The following is a 22500-nucleotide window of genomic DNA, read 5'->3' on the forward strand; positions in this document are numbered from 1 at the left end:
TTGAGCCAGATGCCAGACATTATTACAGCACATCGGCTGAACTCTAGTCTACCTTTAGAATAACATCACACAGGTCCAATCAGTACGTCTTCTCCATGGGTGCGCATGTACTTCTTTGGAATATTACAACTATGTGAGCCATTAAGAGGAGCAATTGCCTAATATGTTAGATATTACGTGAGGATCCGGTTGCAAAACTCATGTTGGACACCCTCAACCTCCCTCCTGTGGTTTTCCCAGGCTTTGTCTAGCTTACAGTGTCCTTGTGCAGATATACAGAATATTCAGAGTGAAATCCAAAACAACACATAATGTTATAACATTCTCGGGCTAAAATTCAAATGTAAACATAAACACAAGCATGACTAATTTTGAGGGGATTCAGATGAGTCAAAAAGAGTGGGTATATTAAGAACAACCTCAGCAAGGAAGGACTTTCCCCTATCTATCTATCTATGACATGATTAGCCTACTGACTGCTCTGTGCTTAGCACAAAACAAGGAAGTGAAGAGGAGTCACTGCAATATACCTCTGACCATAGTTCCTCCTCCATGAGCCCTTCTACCCGTAACAAGGCTCTATGACGACACAGAGGAGTAAGAGCAATAAGGAAGAGATGTACAGCATGTGCAGTGAGTCCAAGCTCTAAAATTTCCCTTGGGATGAATAAGAATAAAGTGTATATGTATATATATATATATACTTTATTCAAATTTTATATATAATATATATATATAGTATATATAAAGTATAAAGTATATCTATAAAGTATATATATATATATATATATACTTTATTCATCCCGAGGGAAATTTTATATATAATATATATATATAGTACATAAAGTATATCTATGAAGTATATCTATCTATCTATCTATCTAAGAGCCATATCCTGCATCCCAGGTTTACTCTACAGGCACATCGTTACTGCAGTGTGTGTGTAACATTATTGTGCAGAGCAAGGCTTCTGGTGCTATTTCCATCTGTTTAAATAAAGCATGCTTTGGTTAGCCAGCATGTACCACAATGACACACAATGATTATTCTAGGCAAATGTTAAAGATTTGATTTGTTTTCATTGGTGGGCTTAGCGATCAGTGCCCTGTACATAATGGTGGGTGCATCCCAATGTCCGTGTTACTGGTACTTATTATTAATTATGCAGAGCTGATCAGTAAGTGAGTGTCGTCTTTCCTTTAAGCTTTCACCGTGGATCTATAATGGATAGGAGGGACGGAGGAGGGGAAATGGAAATGGGGGATGGGCGTTTTCTTTTCTGTCGGTTGCCTTGGTTTCTTGTGTGCATCAGGGCTGTAATTTGGGAAGGCCTGTGGCTATTCCTCCAGGCCTCCTAGGGAGGCAGGCGGAGCAGCCGTGTCATCGGGATCCTCCAGTGGCTCCTGGCCTGATCTTGTGATCTTGTGACCTTGTGATCTTGTGATCTTGTCCGAACCACTGAGGACTGTCTGCTAACAGAAAGAGACCCATGTCAAACTCATGGGGAGGAGCATTATCTATCTGCTATCAGTTCGCTTCCCATTTCCATTTGAACGGCTGCAGTGGAGGTTGGGGGTTGTTGGGTGAATCCCAATGATCTACTTAAGGGAGAGGGATCAATGAAACATGACACCGTTACAGCATGGTGGGTCTCATCTGTGCAGCTACCCCAGTTCCCAGTCGCAGCTGTAAGGCTTTAGTCAGGACACAACACACAGGAGATAAAGGCCCCCCCTGATAACGAGGAGGCGTTTGGGTTCAGGCCAGTTTGGTGATGCCATGTGAACGCCAGAAAGCATGCCAGTACTGTCCTGTCAATACTGGGGGTGAGGGACACTTGTGTTCCATTTTAGTGGAGTTTGCCCGAATGAGGAGAGACAAAATGTTGTGTTTCGATTGGCTTTGACTGGAACAAGTTGCTTTTCCCTTACAACATTTGGACTTTTACCAAGAGGGCAACGGAGACTTACTTTCCACTTTTATCAAACATTAATCTTTGTTAAGAAATAATGATCTACAATCAGTATACTGTACAACAGAACAAGGAGTCAAACTTAGTTTTCATGATTTATTCTTCATTTAACAAAACAAACAATCATACAAACAATCAAATTGAACCGGATACCTCCTACACTTTCAACTTTGTACTGTACAGTACGTTAGAATTCCTTCATTGGAACCGGAGCGTGATCAAACAGAGCTTTGTGTTCTGTGACAGGACAGCAGACATCACGTGTGGCACACACACACACACACACACCTGCTGCAGACAGTAAACACCCTGCGCCTGTCCCTGACCACCACACACACACACACACACACACACACACACACACAGGTCTATCACACCACACAGCAAGCTTCATGCATACCATCCTTGTTAGGGTTAAGGGATACATTGCTGCGTTCTCATATTTGCCACGTACCAATATATGTGGCTTTAAGGCATCCACTAAGACACAACGTGACCCAACCATTAGCTTGTAGAAAAGGCAACAAGAAGACTCTGAGCTTGCACTCACAGTCCAGTGTGCGTTACAGTCATGTACATTCTACAGGCTGCTATCAGACTGCAGCTTACGTAAAGTAAATATGTTATGATGGCTTGTCTTTTTTTTTTTCCATTCACACACCACAAATTAAACACAAAATCTTCATTAAAAATAGAAACAAAAAATCAACATTATCATATAGAACAATAAATAACCAAATGATCTTATGTACAGTATTTAAGGTTTAAAAACTTCAATGGACACCACCACGCTAAAATGGGGAACAACAAATTATGTACATACTTACAACATCTTTTTACATACTTTACATACTCTCAACATGAAATAATTCATGTCATGAGATTATCAGGCAGTCATTTGTATATAGCATAGAATATGAGGAATAATATGTACTGATGGACATAACAATGAGTGAAAAGAAAATGCTGGCCCACTGCATTGTGGGTAGTCTCAGCACAAGTGTGAAACTAGCCCTGCTCAACAGCGTACCTGTAAAAAGCCCTGAGTGTGTCGAAGCAGAGCTACACAAACTACTATACACAGCCACGGAGGTGTGCACACCTGAGTGTGTCGAAGCAGAGCTACACACTATTGCTACACACTGCCACGGAGGTGTTCTCACCTGAGTGTTTCGAAGCAGAGCTACACACTATTACTACACACAGCCACATAGGTGTGCACACCTGAGGGTGTCGAAGCAGAGCTACACACACAGCCATGGAGGTGTTGCACACCTGAGTGTGTTGAAGCAGAGCTACACACTATTACTACACACACAGCCACGGAGGTGTTGCACACCTGAGTGTGTTGAAGCAGAGCTACACACTATTACTACACACACAGCCACGGAGGTGTTGCACACCTGAGTGTGTTGGAAGCAGAGCTACACACTATTACTACACACACAGCCACGGAGGTGTTGCACACCTGAGTGTGTTGAAGCAGAGCTACACACTATTACTACACACACAGCCACGGAGGTGTTGCACACCTGAGTGTGTTGAAGCAGAGCTACACACTATTACTACACACACAGCCACGGAGGTGTTGCACACCTGAGTGTGTTGAAGCAGAGCTACACACTATTACTACACACACAGCCATGGAGGTGTTGCACACCTGAGTGTGTTGAAGCAGAGCTACACAGCCACGGAGGTGTGCTGTGGTGGCTGGCAGGTGAGAGGCACCCTTGTGCAAATAAACTGGAGCAAAAAAAAAAAAAAAAAACGTGACGAAAGGGCCACAGTCCACTTTGCCAAAAACACTAGGGAAATTGTGGTCATGAGAGACAGGGTCCTATCCGGCAAAAAAAACTAGGGAAATTGTGGTAGGCAAGCGGCAAATAATGCCCAGACATAATGTGTCCTGGAATGTAAAAATGACTCTCACAAGACAAGTGAGGCTTTAAAACGAGAAAAGAATAGATTCATCCTCCGTTGTCAGATTGCTGATAACGTGTTTCAATTCATTCGCACAAGGATGGACAAGAGGGTAGGAACAAGACAGATGTGATGGTCACCTCATGTGATGCCACACTGGAAAGCAAATGCTGGACTATGGAAGCAAGGCACAGATACAACCATGTGCTGCGGACATCACAGACCATCACAGACCGTTCTAATCAGGAGAGTGACATGACCATGTTAAGGAGTTCTTAAGGCTTGTGAGATTTTCCAAACCTGTACCTTATGAAAGGTTAAGGGGCTTGAAGTGCAAAGGTGCGCCTACACTAATATAATTTAATAAGTACTGACTTCATCCACCTCCATTCCTTCAATAACAATAAAAAAAAAAAAGCCTTCGCTGACTAGTAAGATCATTCACAATCGGTTTGCTTGACGAAAAGAGACATTTCTATAGTGCAAGTCATGCTCCTTCACAGACCTCTCAAAAGTGTAATGTAACTTCAGGAGCAAAAGATAGCGCTGAACGAACAAAAAGTAACATTCTTTGATCTAGAATTCTCTCAGTGTGTGACAAAGTCACCCATTGTACATATAATTCCAGTTCTATGTTCTAAGGTTCTTTACCATTTTTTGCTCAACGTGTTCCATTAAAACTATTTCGTCAATCGTTTTATATGTCTGAGCATTGGTCCTTCATAGGAAATCTGAGACATCAGATCATTCCATCAGGTAATGTAAAAAACAACAACAACAAGAAAACAACAAGAAAACAACAACAGAAAAAGAAAGCTCACACTGGCCCCAATCAGGGATTTCATTTGGAACGTCTGGGTTTGGACTGGACAGCGGGTACCACAGTGATGAGGTCAAGCCCCTTCTCCACAGAGTGAAGAGAGAGATTAAAGTGATGTAACATTAAGCAGCAATTGTCAGTGGACTTTGTTTTCCTTCAAATGTGAGCCGTCAAACTTGGCAGGCATCAGGCAAAATCTTCATCCAGGCTCACCATCTGCCTCTGAGGAAACATAAAAAGAGAAAACAAACAATCAGTACGATTCTTTTTCATCAACATTTCTCCTCTTTCTTTACTGTTTAGTCTGCTTCCATTTTTCTCTCTCTGTGTAAAGAAAGATAATAAGGTGCTGTATAAATGGAACTTATTAGTATTATTATGTTTGTTTATTTTCATTAGGCTATTGATCATTGATATCGCATTGACATTATTTGTTTACTATTGCTATTTTCCATTACTCAGTCTTACCAATATGTTAAAACTGTTCATTTTTAACTATTATATTGTTTTTATTTGTAAGTCGCTTTGGACAAAAGCATCTGCTAAATCATATAACCATAATGAAGATGCTGTATAAATGGAATGTATTAGAAGTACTGTTCTCTGTTCTCACCTCCTATAAAAATTTAAAAGATAGCAACTACTGATGTAATCTGATCCACGTGTCGGAGAGCGCTCAGTAAAATGTACCGATGGGGCAGATAAAGCCGTCAAAAACAGCACCTAGACATACGGAAGCGCGTGTGGTGAGACGTACCGAGGGGTAGATGTAGCCGTCCTGGCTGTTCTTCCTGCAGATGTGCACCTCGTCCTCCGTGGTCTTCTGGTACACGGGGTTGTCAAAGTGAATGGTGTTTGTGTTCCTGAGCCTCCAGTGTCTCCACATCAGCACCCCGCCAAACACCACCAGACACATGACCACTGCAACAGGGACACACACACACACACACACACACACACACACACACACACACACTGGTCAGACCAACAGCATTTCATCAAATAACTCAATAACACACACTTCTAAGTGCACTCTCACTCTGTGCGGTCATGCACTGTGTGTCCATATGTTTGTGTCAACTGACCTATTGGGATCACAATGTACAAAGCAGCGGTGGAGGACCTGCCAGTACTGGCAACAGCAACGTATCCATTATTGGTGCCTGAGGAAGAAAAAAGGCACAGAATGAGTCAAATTATTCCCCTATTGTACATAATTATATATATATATTTCAATTATATGATGAGACATGTTGAACTGATTCATGTTGTCTTTTAAAGGCCAGGTGTCCCACCTTCTTCTGCCGGGATCTCGGTCTTGGTGCCCGCTCCTGCCACCTCGTTGGTGTCTGGGTTCACAGGGAGTTTGCGCGGTGCGGACGGCGTGGAGGTGGCAGGTGTGGGCGCGGCTGGAGGGGGCGCAGGGGTGGTGTCGACAGGCTGCACAGGGGGCATCTCCTCTGTAGGTCTGGCTTTGGGGGCTGGAGCTTTGGTCGTCATGGGCTTGGGCTTGGGCGCTGTTGAGGCCGAGATATGGGTGAAAGGTAAGACCACAGAACATTTCTCAGAGGATTAGGTCTTTTTCCCCCCTCTCCCTCACAAACCCAACTCACAGGCTGATTAAAAGCCGCCCTTTCTTGTCTATTAGAATTTAAGGTGCCAATGTGCCAAGTTTCTTATAGTGTTAAGCTACAAGAAAAAGGTCATGACTCTCTCAAACAGCACTTTAGTATTGTTTCAAAACCATGTTGGAGCGAACACGAACATGAGACAAACACTAACTTTCTTCTACTACGTTAACGAGTGTTGTTCTCCGACATGGTGTGCAAACCTACCCGCTACACACTTCCTCATGTCGGGGCCGAGGGCCATGTGATCGGGACAGGCGCAGGTGTACTTGGGGGAGTGCTCGCTGATGTGTGGCGCCGGCAGGCACAGGAACTCACAGCCGCCGTTCACCAGGTTGCCCTCAGTGCACCAGTTTTTGCCTGGACAGCGAAAAAAAAATCAGAGGAATGAGCCAAGTTCTAAATGATTAATGAACAACTGGCTTTGCCCAGTGTGCTGTGCGAATGGGAGTGTTCGTACCGGCAGGCTGCTTGAGGTTGTGGTACAGCATAATATCCTCAGGAGAGTGGAGACCCTCCACCACCTCGGTGATGTCATTTCCTGTCAGCCGATTGGCACTCATGATATTTTTGTTGTGCACATCCGTCCAAAATACCTTCTCCTGTTGGCCCAGATTGAGAGAAAAGCGTCAGTATATTTCACAGCTAACGCAGAAATGAGTCTAAACTCTATCCTCCCAATATATGAGCTAATTAAATAACAACATGCTTGGAGTGAGTTCAGCACCTTAAAATGTAATCACAAGCAGGGATTGTTTGGCTAAGGTGCTTCTGGGCAGGCTAAAGCCATTAGTCCAGGCAGCATGTAAGAGTCTAACAAGACCAGCACTAATCCTGCCCAATCCGTTTCACAGGCCACAACTCAGGAGACCCGCAGAGAACCCTGAGTAATGAATTTCACAAGTCCAAAGCTTTATCCTGTACCAAGGGACCACAAGACCCAGTTCTGTTTGAAATGTAGGGTCATCATGGTGGGTCTGACGACATGCTATCGCTCACCTCATAGACGGCGAGGGACAGGGGATGGGCCAGTTTCTCGGCGTTGGAAATGAGCGTGTGGCGTCCAGCTCCCTGCACGCTGATGCTGGACAGCGTGTGCATCTTTGAGTCGACCCAGTACAACCTCTGGCTCACCATGTCTAAACAAACAAAACAACAACAAAAAATATCATAAACACAATCTAGGGCAGCATTATCAGCCATGCAGAAACTCGTTTACAATACAGAAGTGTGTTGACCCATCTGTTTTGCATATAAACAGAAACGCACATCCCCTTATAAGGTTATAAAACCATCAACGATAAAGCCAACAGTGGCAATAAAACTAAACATCATGTTTACCCAGGGTCAGGCCATTGGGCCAGAGGATGTTGTCTGTAACCAGGGCGATGCGGCCGGCTCCATTAAGACCACTCTTCTCGATCTTGGCAGGATTTCCCCAGTCGGTCCAGTACATGAAGCTGCCAATCAAACACAGAAATGGAGATTGTTAGCCACTTCTACTTCTCAAACATCCCTCTTCAGTGTCCGAGAGATAAATCCAGTCACTATGAGGACTCTTAATCCTTGTTATATTGCAGTGCAGTGTTACAGACTGGGTACTGGCGTAGTGAAAACAAACATACTTGGTTGCCGGGTCGACCACGATGGCGCGGGGCTTTTTCAAGTCCTCTCGGATCAGGGTCATCCTTTTGGCGCCGCTGGTGGTCGCCACGGAGATGGTGCCGTACGCGCTGTCGGTCCAGTAGATGTTGCCGTGGATCCAGTCGATGGCCAGTCCCTCGGGTGCCTGGATGTCACTGTCGATGACCGTGCTGTGCTGGGAGGGGCTTCCAGCCGAGTCCATCAGAGCGCTGCAGCAGAGACAACAAACCATCATTATTGACCTTTTTTTTTGTTTTTTAAAGAAAACTAGACTGACAGGAACACACACACACACACACACACACACACACACACACACACACACACACACACACAGTGTTTCTTTGGCCTCTATTGTTCCCCTCCACTGTGCTATGGACCCCGACTGACCTGTAGATCTTCTTCTGGCTCAGGTCAGACCAGAAGATCTTCTTGTTGGGCATGTCCATATCCAGGGCAACCACGTTCTTCTGGCTGGGAATCAGACGCGTGTACTCCCGCTTGTCCAGCGTCATCTTCCTGACCTCGTGGCGGTTGGTGAAGAACAGATAGGGAACGCTACCTACAGGTCAACAGTAAACATACAGTTAAAAAGAGAGAGTTATGAAAATGACCTTTAGCATTATAACTTAGATGGACGAAAAATAAAAATAAAAATAAAAAAGGCAACAATGCAGATGTGTCATTCTTCTGATTCCACACATACCTGCGATTGCCTTGCACTCTTTGGTCACCGAGTCCATTTCGTAGCCCTCGTAGCAGTCACACTTGTAGCTGCCCTCGGTGTTGATGCACCTCTGGCTGCAGGTGTCTGGGTTGTCACATTCATTGATGTCTGAGGGAATGGAGAGTCAGAGGGAGTTCATGAGATAAGGATCTCAAATCCTCTTAGAGGCAGTCAACAGGTGATTAGCACACTCATGATTTAGCGGCTGATTAAGGATTTGGAAGCTGGATTAAACTCTGCACCTTTACAAATCATTGGAGTTGCATTCAGAACTTTTACCTTCACACTTCTTGTCGACCAGATGGAACCCAGTGGGGCAGAGGCACTCGTAGCCCACCTTCAGATCGTTGCAGGTATGGGAGCAGCCTCCATTGTTGGTCAGACACTCGTTGTTACCTACAGCAAAGATAGAGAGAGGGAGGGAGGGAGAAACAGAGAGAGAGAGAGAGAGGCAAAAGAGAAGGAGAAAAGAGTATCAGCTACCAGCTCCAGGATGACTTTATTTTCCCTGTGTGAGTCTGAAAGGGTGACCTCACTTTCCCAACCACCGAGTAGGCTCATCTGCCAGACCTCAGAGGCTGCATGAGATTTTCCCAACTGTGGAACGGCAAGAGATTTCCTGGAGCCCTGAGGGCTGGATGGTGCTCTCTGTGTGTGTGTGTGTGTGTGTGCGTGTGTGCGTGTGTGCGTGTGTGTGTGTGTGTGTGCGCATGTTTTGAATGGGAACATTCGGTTGAGAGCTCAACTCACCACACTCCTTGAGAGGCTCGTCGGACCAGTCCCTGCAGTCGCGGTTCTTGTCACACACCTTGTCCATGCTGATGCACTCCCCTGTGCGACACTTGAACTTGTCTGGGCCTTCGCAAGCAGTCCCTGTGGAGGTGGAGGGAGTCAGTGAGAGGGGGCAGAGAACCATACCACAGGTAAACACAGAACATGACGTTTGTAAATATCTATGTGGAAAAATATATAAAACTTCATTCAGGAAAATGGGTTTGGTTACTAGCCCAGACAGGAGTGAAGTGGAAATGGTATTTGGTCTTTGGCTTTGGCTATTTTGTGTGTGTGTGTGTGTGTGTGTGTGTGTGTGTGTGTGTGTGTGTGTGTTTGCTTACTGGTCAGACAGCCCATCTCATCACTCAGATCTTTGCAGTTGTAGTCTCCATCACACTGGAGGCTGCCATGGATACACGTGCCATCGTTACACTGGAACTCATCTGGCCGGCAGGTCACATGTGCTGAGGAGGAATGGTCAATAGCAATTAGAACATTAGAATCAATGACAACACCGTTATGCAACACCACATACTCATCCTTGCATAGCACAAAAACATACAGCACTGTGTATATAACACACAAACACACACATTTTGTGCTATGCAAGTATCTGCTATACAAGATTCAGTATTCAGATAAAATGTTATGCAGTAATGAACTGAATGAAATGAAGAAATGAATGAAATCAAATAAAGAAATAAATGAAATCAAATGAACTGAGTGTAGCAGGAGGTGACACTCACTGCAGTTGACCTCATCCGAGGAGTCCAGGCAGTCGGCACCGCCGTCACACCTCCAGCTGGCGTGCACGCACTCGCCGCTGGTGCAGTGGAACTCCTGTGACGAGCAGGGCGGCCGGGTGGGCGCGGCGGGCTGTGAGGCGCAGTTCTGCGGCCACTCATCCGAGCCGTCGGCGCAGTCGGCGTCGCCGTCGCACGCCCACAGGCGCGGCACGCACACGGAGTTGTTGCACTGGAAGGAGCCCGGGCGGCAGGTGGGAGCCGGGCAGGAGGCCTCGTCGCTGCCATCCTCGCAGTCGTGCTCCTCGTCGCAGACGAAGGCCACCGCCACGCACTGACCGCTGGTGCAGCGGAACTCGTCGTCAGAGCACGTCCTCGGGACTGGTGGGTAAGTTAAAACATTAAGATTAACAAAATGATAATGTCCAAGAGTAATTTAGAACATCAGACAGACTGATTAGATACATTAGCATTGGACCTCTGCACAGACTAATGCAGATAGACTAATGAATGAGTGAATGCAGACAGGCACCACAGAATGAAGATTGACGAATCAGGACATGAGAATAAAGGCCTGCAGTGACCGCTCCTTACCACAGCCCTCCTCGTCCGCGCCGTTCTCGCAGTCGCCCTTGCCGTCGCACCGCCAACCGGACGGCACGCACTGGTTGAGACGTCCGCCGCAGCTGAACTGGTTTGGCATGCACGTCTTGTTCTCTGCACGACACAGCGCGGGCAAAGATATGTCAGTGATGCTTCGACAGCATAAACTAAAGCAAATGTCCCCTCTGATGACCAGTTCTATTCTATCACTATTGTTGATTGCACTGGACTGTCTGAGCTGAGGGGTTTGAACCCACCTCTGGAGACGCGCATGACAAAAGGTAAATAGTAAGTAAGTGCAGTGAGTATGTAAACAGTAAGTAAATCTGCCAATCCACTGCAATAACAGGAGTCCTCATCATTCATGGATAAAGAGGAAGATAAAGATAATGAGGGAGGAAGGTGCTGATAGGTTTGGTTAATCACTCACGGCAGGTGGCTTCCAGCTCGTCAGTTCTGTCGCCGCAGTCGTCCGATCCGTCACACACCCATCGTGAGGTGATGCACTTTCCGTTACCACACTGGAACTGCGTGGAGGTGCACGTAATGGCCCCTGAGCAGAACAGGAAGGACAAGACACATGGGGGAGGGGAGAGGAGGAGGAGGGGGGGTGAGTAACCACTAGCCACAACTTTCACACAAGGCTTCTTTTTTTGAACACGCTAAAACGTTAAGCGCAGGGAGAATGCGACACCTGAAGCTGACAGCATCCTCAAAGACAAAGGGGGGATGATCACGCCATAAAACAACACCAGCTCACATTACAGCCCTTCTCAAACATGACCAACCGGCCAGTATGGTCAGACCACAAGCAGAGCCCCTCAGCTGCTGCAGTACCTTTTCTGACTGGTTAATATTTAACACCATGAAGAATGAATGGTGGGGGCTAATAAAGATTATATCAGTATATATACACAAGGAACATCCTGTTTAGCTACTGCAATTATGATAACAAAAACTATTGCTATAACTTTATTTAAGATAAGAAAGGCAGACTAATATAAAATTATATATATATATATATATATATATATATATATATATATATATATATATATATATATATATATATATATATGTAGCTATGTCAATATGAGTTTCAATATGGGCTCCTTCGAGAAAATTAAGGAAGTTGTTCAATTCTATTCTTAGCCATTTTGACAACGGAACACAGATGATGTGCGAAACATAATGAAAACTACTGAAAGAAACAGGACTGACCAGTTAAGGGCAGTTCACTTTCAGCTATATAAAGTCAAAGAGATCAGTTCTGACGTCTGTGTAAATGGTATGAAAGAGAAAGAAAAAGCACCAAAAAAAACAGTATAAAATTTACTTCATCAACTGAAGCCACTGGTGGAACATTACTTGTGCTGCCAAAAACTCTGTGTGGCCTCTACGTGACCCGGTGGTTCCATCTACACGACCTGATGTGCAGATGTGCCAAGGGGGCTGAGAGAGCGTGCGGGGGCTGAGGCTGGAGGGGTACAAACACACACATCACCAGGTGAGGATGAGGGCGGCGACGGCTGTGAGCACCCGTGCACACGTGAGATTGTCATCTTAACATTCCTCCTGCGTTGTTTCGGACAGAAATTCCACCCCAGTGACTTGATGGCAAGTCACCGGCTGTCTCTTTAAGACAAAGGGAAGGGGAGGAGCTCAGTAATCACACCACCAGTTGCTGATTGGGTCCTGACTAAAATTCCTCATAACAAGAATACTACAGAGACTTGAGAGGGGGTGGGGGAGTGGGTTGAAGTGGCAATAGAATCAGGAACTTGATGAACTCGCCTGGCACCCATGGTTACAATAGTAACCAAAGAACCCACAATGAAAGCCTTTACCGCCTCACTTTAGGGCCGGCGTGGAAAACGCAACCCGTTTTTAGGGGGGAGTGTCTCCATCACTCACAGCCCTCAGCTGAAGACGCTAGTGCTAAACTGGATGTCACACACAAATGAAGAAACGAGCTGGTAAAATAAATACAGAGACATGATAAATGCCCTCCGGATAAATAAATACGGAGACATGATAAATGCCCTCCGGATAAAAAAAGAAAAGAAACTAGTATAAAGTAAGTAGGGGGGAGCAGTGTATTTCATCCTTTCCTTTCCTTTTTAAGGGAAAAAAGTAGTGTGTCCTGCTCTCCTTACTTGCCCCATCCTCACACCCCCCACCTCCCCCCAGTATAAACAGAGAGAGTCTGGGCCCTCTGCCAGCGGTGGGTTCCAGGAATAGAGCCTCCCCACACAACTTCCAGCTGTTCATGGAAAACCCGGATATATTTACAACCACCGAATCCCTCCTTCGGGGTGCGGCAAAGGAGCGAAAAAGGAGAAGTTGCATCCCTACTGTAACACCACTTCCCCCAAACCCTTTCACCTCTTCTTCCTTCTGCCCCCCTCTCTCTATATTTGTGTGTGTGATGCACCAGTACTTCCCCAAACCTCTGTCTCCCCTTTCTCTCTCTATCCCTTTCTCTCTCTCTCTATCCATTCATTCACCCCATTTGCATGCCACAACTCCAACTTGACTTTCAAAGGCCTGTGATGAGTGTGTGACCCCCCCCCCCCCCCCCCCCCCAGTCAAAAAGGGGGACACAGACATATTTATGAGCCTTTGGTGAAAGGGGACTTTCCTCATTCCCACTGTGCAAACAAGAAAACGTGTTCAGTAGCCCTAATAACTCAGTGGCCCTGTGAAAGCTAATGTAACGCTTTTTGTTCCTTATTAACTGTCCATGGGAGTGTGCCTTTCATTATGCTGCATGCAGCCCTGCACTAAATCAGGTAGGAGTTCCTCTAAAAGACCATTTAAAGCAAGGAAATACTTAGTTTCCATTAGGATGCATTTGGCAGCGAGCACTGAAGTCACTGCTAGCTATTTGTGCCAGTCGTTTCGCAGAACTAACCAAATATACATTGCGTTTATGCATCTAACTTTAAATGAACGTACGGTTTGGTTGCACCAATTTTCAGTTAAGCGGTTGAGTGCACACGAGTTGAATTTGAACAGAATGGAGGAGCGAGCAATTCAGCCCCTAACATTTAAGCTGATTTAGCTGGTTTTCAGAAACTACTGGCTGCAGCAATAAGACTTAGATGATTTTATAACTCCATAACCCACCTCTTTGGTTTAGTTTCATCAAGCTTTACATGTGATATCATATATTGTTTATAAGTGTCAGATGATGACATGTGACACATGCAATATCACATGAATGTGGATGCCTACGGTGCATATTCATGCTTTTTTGTGTCACTCCAGTCAAGCAAACTATAAGGATTACAATTTGCAGGATTCAAAGAGGGGGGAAATGGTGTCATAAAGCTTTATACGAGTGCTTCGTTTCTCAGATGATGTGTCTTTTTATGGCAAGGCTCAGGGGCCCGAGCTGCCAGGAGTTAAGGGTCTGGTGTACATCACTGACAGCAGGTTAATATACTCACACTTACAGTATGTGTAGAGCTGCTGAGAACCACTAGCCAAGCCCCCCCGTCTACAAACAGGACCGGTTTCTGCCAACTCACCAAAACCTGTCTGTGATTTGAGAACTGTCTTTATGTGCACTTAGCATCTGCAGGTTGGTCCCCATAGGCCACAGTCTACTGTTATCAGTGGTAGGATCCTAATGTGCTGAATACAGAGATACCAGGCCTGAAAAACCGTCTAGATCTGTGGTGCAACTGGCCTGTGGGCGTTCTGCAGTGAGTGAGAGTGTCACAACTGAAACTGTAGTGCAGTCGAAGGCGCAAAATAGTCACATTGCTGAAGAGCCAAACTGCCAGTGTTTCATAAGACACATCACCCCTTCTCTGACCCGGATTTTCACTGAGAACTGGGAGGCAGAAAAAATAATCTCTCCAATTTGACTGACTCACTAAATTACAGGGGGAAAGGAGCAAAGGCAAGGGGGTCTTAATCCTAAAATCCCAGTGTTCACTTGGACTAAGCCCCAACTTGGCACCGGAGGCCACTGCTTGTCCAAAACTGTTCACGGCACCTTCACCCATTGAGCTACTAGTCCTCTGAACCCAGTGATACTGCAAATGGCCTGTACGGCTGCCCTCCCCTGCTTCACACCGCAAGGATGAGACAGCGGTTGGGGAAATACAAATGATTTACACATCAGCTTCGCAGCTGTTGGTATACTGATATACATGGTTCGGCAAGGGGTTGGATACATTCTTAGAATTCCTGATGATATCGCACAATAATTCAAGCTGCGAAGATATGATGAGTGCATCGTTTGTTCTGCGTAGGGTAACGGGATAGGCTATTTGTAAATTAAACAGTAGAACAATGAAACACACATATACACACACACACACACATATATATATATATATATATTTCAAAATACAGGATGTATTAATGTAAATTTCAATATTAGTGGTAAAAGTGCAAATAAATATTGACAGGGTTCCCGACTGCCGCGCCCAATTTCTGGAGAGACACGCCGGCTTTTTTCTTCAGTAGAGGCTACCCGCCTACTCGTCATTGGCATGTGATGACCACATTTCCTTCTCCCATTGGCTAAGGACAACACATGCTATCTGAAAGAGTAGCCAATTGGTGTCTTGATTCTATACTCATTCATACGTTTTGACTATTGTTATTAGCTCAAGTGCTATTGTTGTTATCAAGTGCTCAGCAATATAGGAATAGACCCAAAAAAGGAGAAACGTCCATATCGGAAATAAAAAAAAAGAATATTATTGATTAGAGGAAAATTCCCTGAAAGGACTTGGCTAAGTTCTGGATGTGTCATCTGAACCTCATCCAGAGCTCCCCTCCCCTCCCTCTCTCCTCTAACATATATGCTGCATGTAACCTACTGTACATCCCTAGTTCAATTTAGGACATTATCACGGCAAAACAAATGAATGTATAACTTGAATTCATAGCTTCATGCTTTTAAATATGCTTATGCATACTCTCGGTCTTATGGGTACATTTTGAAGAGTGGGAATCGCTCCGGAAACTCCCAGAGGCAAATGAAGGGATAATTTAAGAGGACGCACGAAAATGTCTAAAATGTTATATTGTATAGCAACAAGGAAATTTTAGTCACTTAAAAGTAGCCTATAGCAATTGGAATTATGAGGTCTATTAGGACCTATTTACATCCTGAATCATTTTTTTGAGTTTTATTAGGTGTTCTCCAAAGAGAAAACAAATCAACAGAGGGGAAAGAAACAACAATTATCCGACAAATGAATAAAACTAAGTCACTAAGTACGTATTATTTCCCGGCACAATTAGACAGCATCCTTAAGTGCCCCTGTGCTATCTGATGGGGAATAGCATACGCAGCCTCAAACAATAAAGCCGGTTTGACAGTGGATAATGTTAATACTTACGTGTTTCAGCAATAGAGTAGACCAAGAAGACCAGGGACAGCGTAAACCTGAAGCTCCTTATCCAATTCGGCAAAGACATCTCTCCGGTTAGCAAATTCGGTGGGATGCTGGAAGATATCAAATCTTCTGCTTTCACAAAGTGACAGTTGTGGCGCGTGTACACCGGCGTGCCGGTTAAAGCACTAGACTAAAGTGATGCAGCGTTGGGGAAACTACTAAAACGTAGGTAAAAGCAGTGAACTCTTACAGAGGTAGGGTGAGGACATGTACCTACCTTACTGTCATGCCAAGTGAAATTTAATTTTCTTGACTCTGACCATTTCTATGTGGTCCATTGTGGGGCGGGGTTTTGCGAGTGGTGTGATATTTGAAATCCACTACATCACAACCACGGGGAGGGGCCTCGGAAGTTTAGCATAGGCCCATGTTGATCAGATCAGGTTCTCTCCCTCTCCCTCGTCGATACCTTATTCTATGACGAAAATGGCATAGAAAACAAGATGAAACATTTATCTCTCTCTGTATGTGTATATGTATTATCACTCTCTTTCTCTTTGTGTGTGTGTGTGTGTGCGCGCGCGCCTACATGTCTACAGGCGATTGGCAATTTTACTTATCACATGGTGTGTGTTTATAGACCATAACATTAGACTAAGGTCACAGTAAACCCCTGTTGTGGTTGTTATCTGTTACTGTTACAAGGCAATGAATGACATCTTGAAGATGATTGAGTGCCAAGTTGAAGGGAGCTGCCATGCATGGTCCATTCATAAATACTCGGCCATAAAAACACTCCATAGACTACCAAATGGACCCCCGATACATGTCCAGACATTCCTCCATGAAAACATTATTTTCCCCACACACCCAACAAACCTAAATATTATGGAGATATGACCACACACCAGGCCCTTTGGTCTTTGGTCATGCAGAAATAAATATAGTGTCAATATTTGACAAATGTAACACAAAACCCACATACTGACAACACACCTAGCAAATAGTCACACAGTGGTTGGTTACATTAGAATGTTCTCACAGATGACTCTTTTTCAACTCTTTTATCATAGTCACTATCAGGGTTTTGTCATGGCAAGAAGACAAGAAACAAGAACCTGTCTGACAAACAAAATAAATAAACCTATTGAAATGATAACCTTAAAACATGTTAAAACATTACCATGATGACACTGTGAATGACCCCTTTGTGATGTATAGTCTGATAATAATCAAAAGATGATTTACAAGCAAATGATTCTCTTTAAAGACCTGTCGTGAAACTGCTATTGTCCTTGACATATTGTTTCAGCTTTATCTTTTGAAGTAACAAAATGCTTATTATCAACCATGCAAAGCCATGGTAAGACATGGGGTAAGAGATGCAATGGAACTCACTTTTGCTACATGGCAATGAGGAAACAGACACCCCCCTTAACATTTGGAAATGGTCCAACTTTCTTTGATAAGGCGTCCTATTAAAGTGAGCCTATTATAGATTATTTTAAAAAGGGAATCGGCTTGTGATTATTAAAAACAGCGATGTTTGGAGGTGGCCAAATCTCCCTCCCGAGCTTACTTTCTTGGCATTAGAACAACCCCTAATTCCATGTTTATTGCAAAATCATGTAAAATGCATTAGGCCTTTGAACAATGGATTTGTGAATTAAAGGTGCCATGTGTAAGAATTGAGGTAAAAATATCCAAAAAATTAGCTAGACGCATCAAAAGAATGAGAAGAAATAAGGGCGATGATGTCATTAAAAAAAATGACAAGGTATAGTGCTGCAGAGATATCAACCTGAATTAGCATGCTAAATTACTAGCCACAGCCTGACAGGTATCATAATACCAGTTTCGGCCATGGGAGGCGGTATGCGGGCAACATAACCGCCAGCCAAACTGCAATACATGTTTGTCGGTTGTTACTTTAGGGTAGACCAATTCACTTTCTGGAGGTATACTGCCCCCATCTTTTATGGAATGTGGAGTATGAATTGATTTTTTGGCGGACATTACACATGGCACCTTTAACGTTTCACATAAACACATTCATAATTAATTCTCCCATGTGACCTAATGGGTGGCGCTAAACCCATCAATTTTGCTGCCTACATATCATCAAAATCACATAAGAACTTGACCCGTCCTCAACATTTGTGTGTGTTTTTTTGTTTTTACCATTTATTCAAATTGTTGTCTTGCCACTGGTCCAATGGAAGGGTCCATCCATATTTGCAAGGAGATTTTGAGTGAACTATACTATTAAGTTTGTTGTATGACAGAAAGTCTAAAATAGAAACACGGACAACAGATTATTCCGGTGAAGACAACTCCAATTGTCTCTTGCGTTACTGGTTACACACTCTTCTCAAGGATGCAGTCGATTTGTTATTCACACTGCTCAGTGTAGGTGGTGGGAAAATCAATACATTGAACATTCCAGGTGACTAGTTTCTGCCACAGATTCCAACATCAGTGAGGACCAGAGATAGATGGATGACCAATAATGTGACAACCTAATGTCATGCCAGAAATGTACTCAGCATGAATCAGGGGATACCTATGTATGATAAGGTAAGGAGAGAGAGAGAGAGAGAGAGAGAGAGAGAGAGAGAGAGAGAGAATGAAAACTCTTGTGTGTGTTGCCCCATGCAGGTCTTGCTGGGTGCTGAGAGATCACATAGAGTGTGTGGTCTGGAATGTGGAAAAGGCAGATGGATTACATAGTACCACAAATCATCCCACCCACAACCACCATGATGGCAAACACACACACACACACACACAATGAAACATGTGAGCACAGAGCCTTCACTGACTTTTGTGTGTGTGTGTGTGTGTTTATGTATGCATGACTCTCTCCCACCAACCCTATTCAGAGTTCATTGTAGCATTGATCTGGGAGGGGTCCATTATCTCACTCTTACATACACCATTTTCTGGTGGTTCTTGGCAAGCTGTGTGGGGCATGGCCTTCTTTGCATCATAATGTGAGTATACTAAGTGACCAACGTGGTATTTCTCATTTGACCAGTGGGCTCTTTCCCGTGGACCAGCCCACACAGGCACTGCTGTCATACATGGACACAATTATTTCAGTTTCACCTCTTCCTCGTCCTCTTTAAATGTTGAGTTCTTTTTTAATTATTACAATTTCACCTCTTCCTCATCAAATGTGCTATGTAGAGTTTTTTTTTTTAATTTCAACATTTTAAAATGACAGAAATATTAACAAAATGTAAAGAAACAACCGTTTTGATGTGATATATAATATTAACAATACATCAAGTGGCTGCGTTGAAGACCACTCAAAGCCTACTGAACCCCGCATAGCACTGAACAGCTGTGTGGCTGCGTTCAAGACCACTCGAAGCCTACTGAACTCCACATATAGCACTGAACAGCTCCCACCACCTGCGCCCCAGGATGTGCGTGTTAAGTGTGGCACCCTCTCCACGACTCTGTGACGGTAAGAGCCGTGTGTGAAGAGTCAACACTGGAGGCGATGATGGGCGCTCAGCCACACTGGCGTGCGAGGCCCAAAGGGAAGCACTGCTCTCAGTCACGGGGTAGTGTGAAGCCTGCTTCTCTCCCTGGCCCCACGCCTCAGACCTGCCTAAACACTAGTAGCCTACTGTGTGTTGCAAGCTGAGCAGATCTGGGTCATATAGGTCAGTTAAATTTAAGAGAAGAGTGTGGGCATTTTTCCCCGATTGTCAGTATCTTTGGCTCAACCTCAGCAACATGTGTTTGTGTGCCTGTGTGTGTGTGTGTGTGTGTGTACATGCGCCGTGACCTATGTCCAACCTGGACAGATAGGGACCCTGATCACCACGGAACCCTGGACTAACAGGAACATCCACCCACCCCATCGGAGTGCTGCGTTCGGTTACGTCACTCGTCCCACTGTTCAAGGTCTATCCCGCCTCTGCCCAAACCTGTACCCCCTGTCCCTCCTCTCTCCCCTGCCAACCCCCCCCCCCCCCCACCCCCTCTCTCTCTGTCTCCAACTCACTCTCGTTCCAGCTAAAAGTCTGTTCATACAGAGAGTGGAGTGGAAAATAAGTCAGCACGTGGGTAGGCCAGTGCCTAGCCACAAGGGATACGCTAATGGCGCTAATCACATCAGAGTTTAGTGATGCTAAGGCTAACAGCACCGCACTGATGGAATTAGGCTGCTGCTCCTGGGCCATTAGCACCGAGACAGCAGCTGGCCACTGGAGCAGACGTGGCCCACATTAGGACCCAGGCGCCGTCGAGAGCCTCCTCAACCAGCAGAGAGAGGGGGAGAGAGAGAGAGGGGGAGAGAGAGAGAGCTGACCTCATGGCTGTAAAATCCCCAGTGCAAGTTGAAAACTTAGGTGGGTGTTTTTTTTTTTTTTTTTTTGATTTCCACTCACCTTTGGAGTTGCTATATAAGAGCTGACTTTCTGTTCAGAGTTGTTTTTATCCCTTCATCTCAACCTCTCTCACACTAGGTAGCAGGGGAAACTCCACATGTGGCTTCTGTCACACTGCAGCGCTGCTTGTTTAGCAGTGACTACACATTACCATTCTGTCAATCGAAAATTTCAAATAAGGAATTCAAGGAAATTGAACATGAAGTGTAACCTCTGCTGATTAGAGGTCCTCTACATGGTCTCAACATGATACTGACACTCCCCCTGGAAAACCCACCCTCTCAACACACACGCACGCCCACACACACACTATTGCTTCCTGCCCTTTTTGTCCTTCCTTCACTATGCACCCCTCCATCCCTCCTTTCTCAAATACATAAAAAATGTTATCGGAGGGCTGCTGACGCCCTCCTCTATTTGAGCTTGTTTCGCCCTTCCTTCATCCACACCAACATCCTGTAGATAACAGCGGAAGACTCATGTGTATATTCCTATACTCATTAGAGAAACTCAAAACGAAGTTATTTGGTGGTACATACATACTGTATTGTGTTTACAGCAAATATGCCACCCGAACCCCTGCCCTACACTGATTACCAGAAGAGGGGTCATTCAGCTGCTTATTGGTCTTACGATACACTGGTCACCTGACACGGTAGTCAGCCAGACTATGTGCTACGGAATGCTGGTGATTCCACTTACAGTAAACCCCAGTCCCAGTTCCTGCTGTCCCTCCAGAGTCTTCAACATGTACTCTGAGTGGAAGACAAATTATTTGTAATTATACTGAAATACAGATCCTTGACCACTAATAAATTCAATATTGGCTTGTGTGTGGTATGTGAATGTTTACAAGAGAATGCTCATGTTCGTGAGAACTTTGTGAGTGTGAATATTCTCTTGAGAGTGTTCCTGCTTTTGAGTACAGTGTGAAGCTTGAGAGAGCGATTCCATGGAAATGTCTCTGAGTCAGGCTAGCGTAACTCACTCGTATCTACTTCCCTAACCTCCTCCTCCTTCCTTCCTCCCTCTGGCAGATGTCAACATCTGCTCCTGGCCACACCATCCCCTGAACCCCACTCTCGCTTGCTAGAAGTCCGCTAGGCCTGTGCCTGCAACAGAAGGCTCTCTTGTCTTCCGCGAAGGAGATGTTCAGGAGTTGAGCAACGCGCGCTGGCTCCTCGTTTCTTACCAAACACCAGCCGTCCATCGCCCACAGAGACGCCCAGACGCTGGGCTACAGTACGGGCGACCTGCTGCTCCACAAACAAACACCCAGGAGAGGAGGGAGATCTCATGTTTTCACACCCAACTCGATTAGTGGAGAATGTTTGTTCTGCGACGTCGGTAAACATTACATTCAGCGTTCGAATATTCACAAAAATAATACTAAGTAAGGATGCCAGTGTGATAAGACTGTATATCATTTCAATATGGGTGGGAACTGTTGATATTGAATCTGTTCTTAGAGAAGATTGTTAGATTTGGAGCTGTTGCCTTCCTGTGGTGACTCAGGGGTACTGCATTCCATAGTGATACATTCTGGAATATTCTCAACCTGTTGCAACTCATAGCATTCAGAAACCTGGGGAAGGTGAAACTAAACTATTCTAGTTCTAGAGTACTCTACTAGCATTGTTTGGGCTTCCCAAAACAAGGATAAGGGCTTGGGAAACATCAGAAGAACAGGATACATCTGCCACACCCCCAATCTTACCCGGGGTGGGTCCACGTAAAGACACACTCGGTGACAAGTTCTACTGAGAATGTGTATCACACCATGCTATTAGTCTAAGTGACAGGCACGCATAACTATCGGTGGAATGTGGATCACACCATGCTATTACACTAAGTGACAGGCACGCATAACTATCAGACTATATGTATGTCATGTGTATATACT

The 22500-nt window shown here is 44.8% G+C and overlaps 1 protein-coding gene across 1 annotated transcript; it reads right to left on the reverse strand.

Moving 5' to 3' along the window:
• Window positions 1–2054: 2054 nt before the first annotated feature.
• ldlrb (low density lipoprotein receptor b) lies at window positions 2055–16627 on the reverse strand. The gene is made up of 19 exons (XM_048248267.1): window positions 16472–16627; window positions 16198–16304; window positions 11262–11384; window positions 10823–10945; window positions 10232–10609; window positions 9827–9949; window positions 9462–9584; window positions 8991–9107; window positions 8691–8819; window positions 8375–8546; window positions 7966–8193; window positions 7682–7800; window positions 7340–7479; window positions 6801–6942; window positions 6548–6700; window positions 6008–6229; window positions 5798–5875; window positions 5470–5633; window positions 2055–4934 (listed from the first exon to the last, which is right to left on the reverse strand). Exons 1-19 carry the CDS (start codon window positions 16480–16482, stop codon window positions 4899–4901), a joined length of 2688 nt encoding a protein of 895 aa, XP_048104224.1. The 5' UTR covers window positions 16483–16627; the 3' UTR covers window positions 2055–4898.
• Between the last annotated feature and the right edge of the window lie 5873 nt (window positions 16628–22500).

This window comes from Alosa alosa, chromosome 7 (genome assembly GCF_017589495.1).
Source record: "Alosa alosa isolate M-15738 ecotype Scorff River chromosome 7, AALO_Geno_1.1, whole genome shotgun sequence".
In the NCBI taxonomy this organism is placed as follows: Eukaryota; Metazoa; Chordata; class Actinopteri; order Clupeiformes; family Clupeidae; genus Alosa; species Alosa alosa.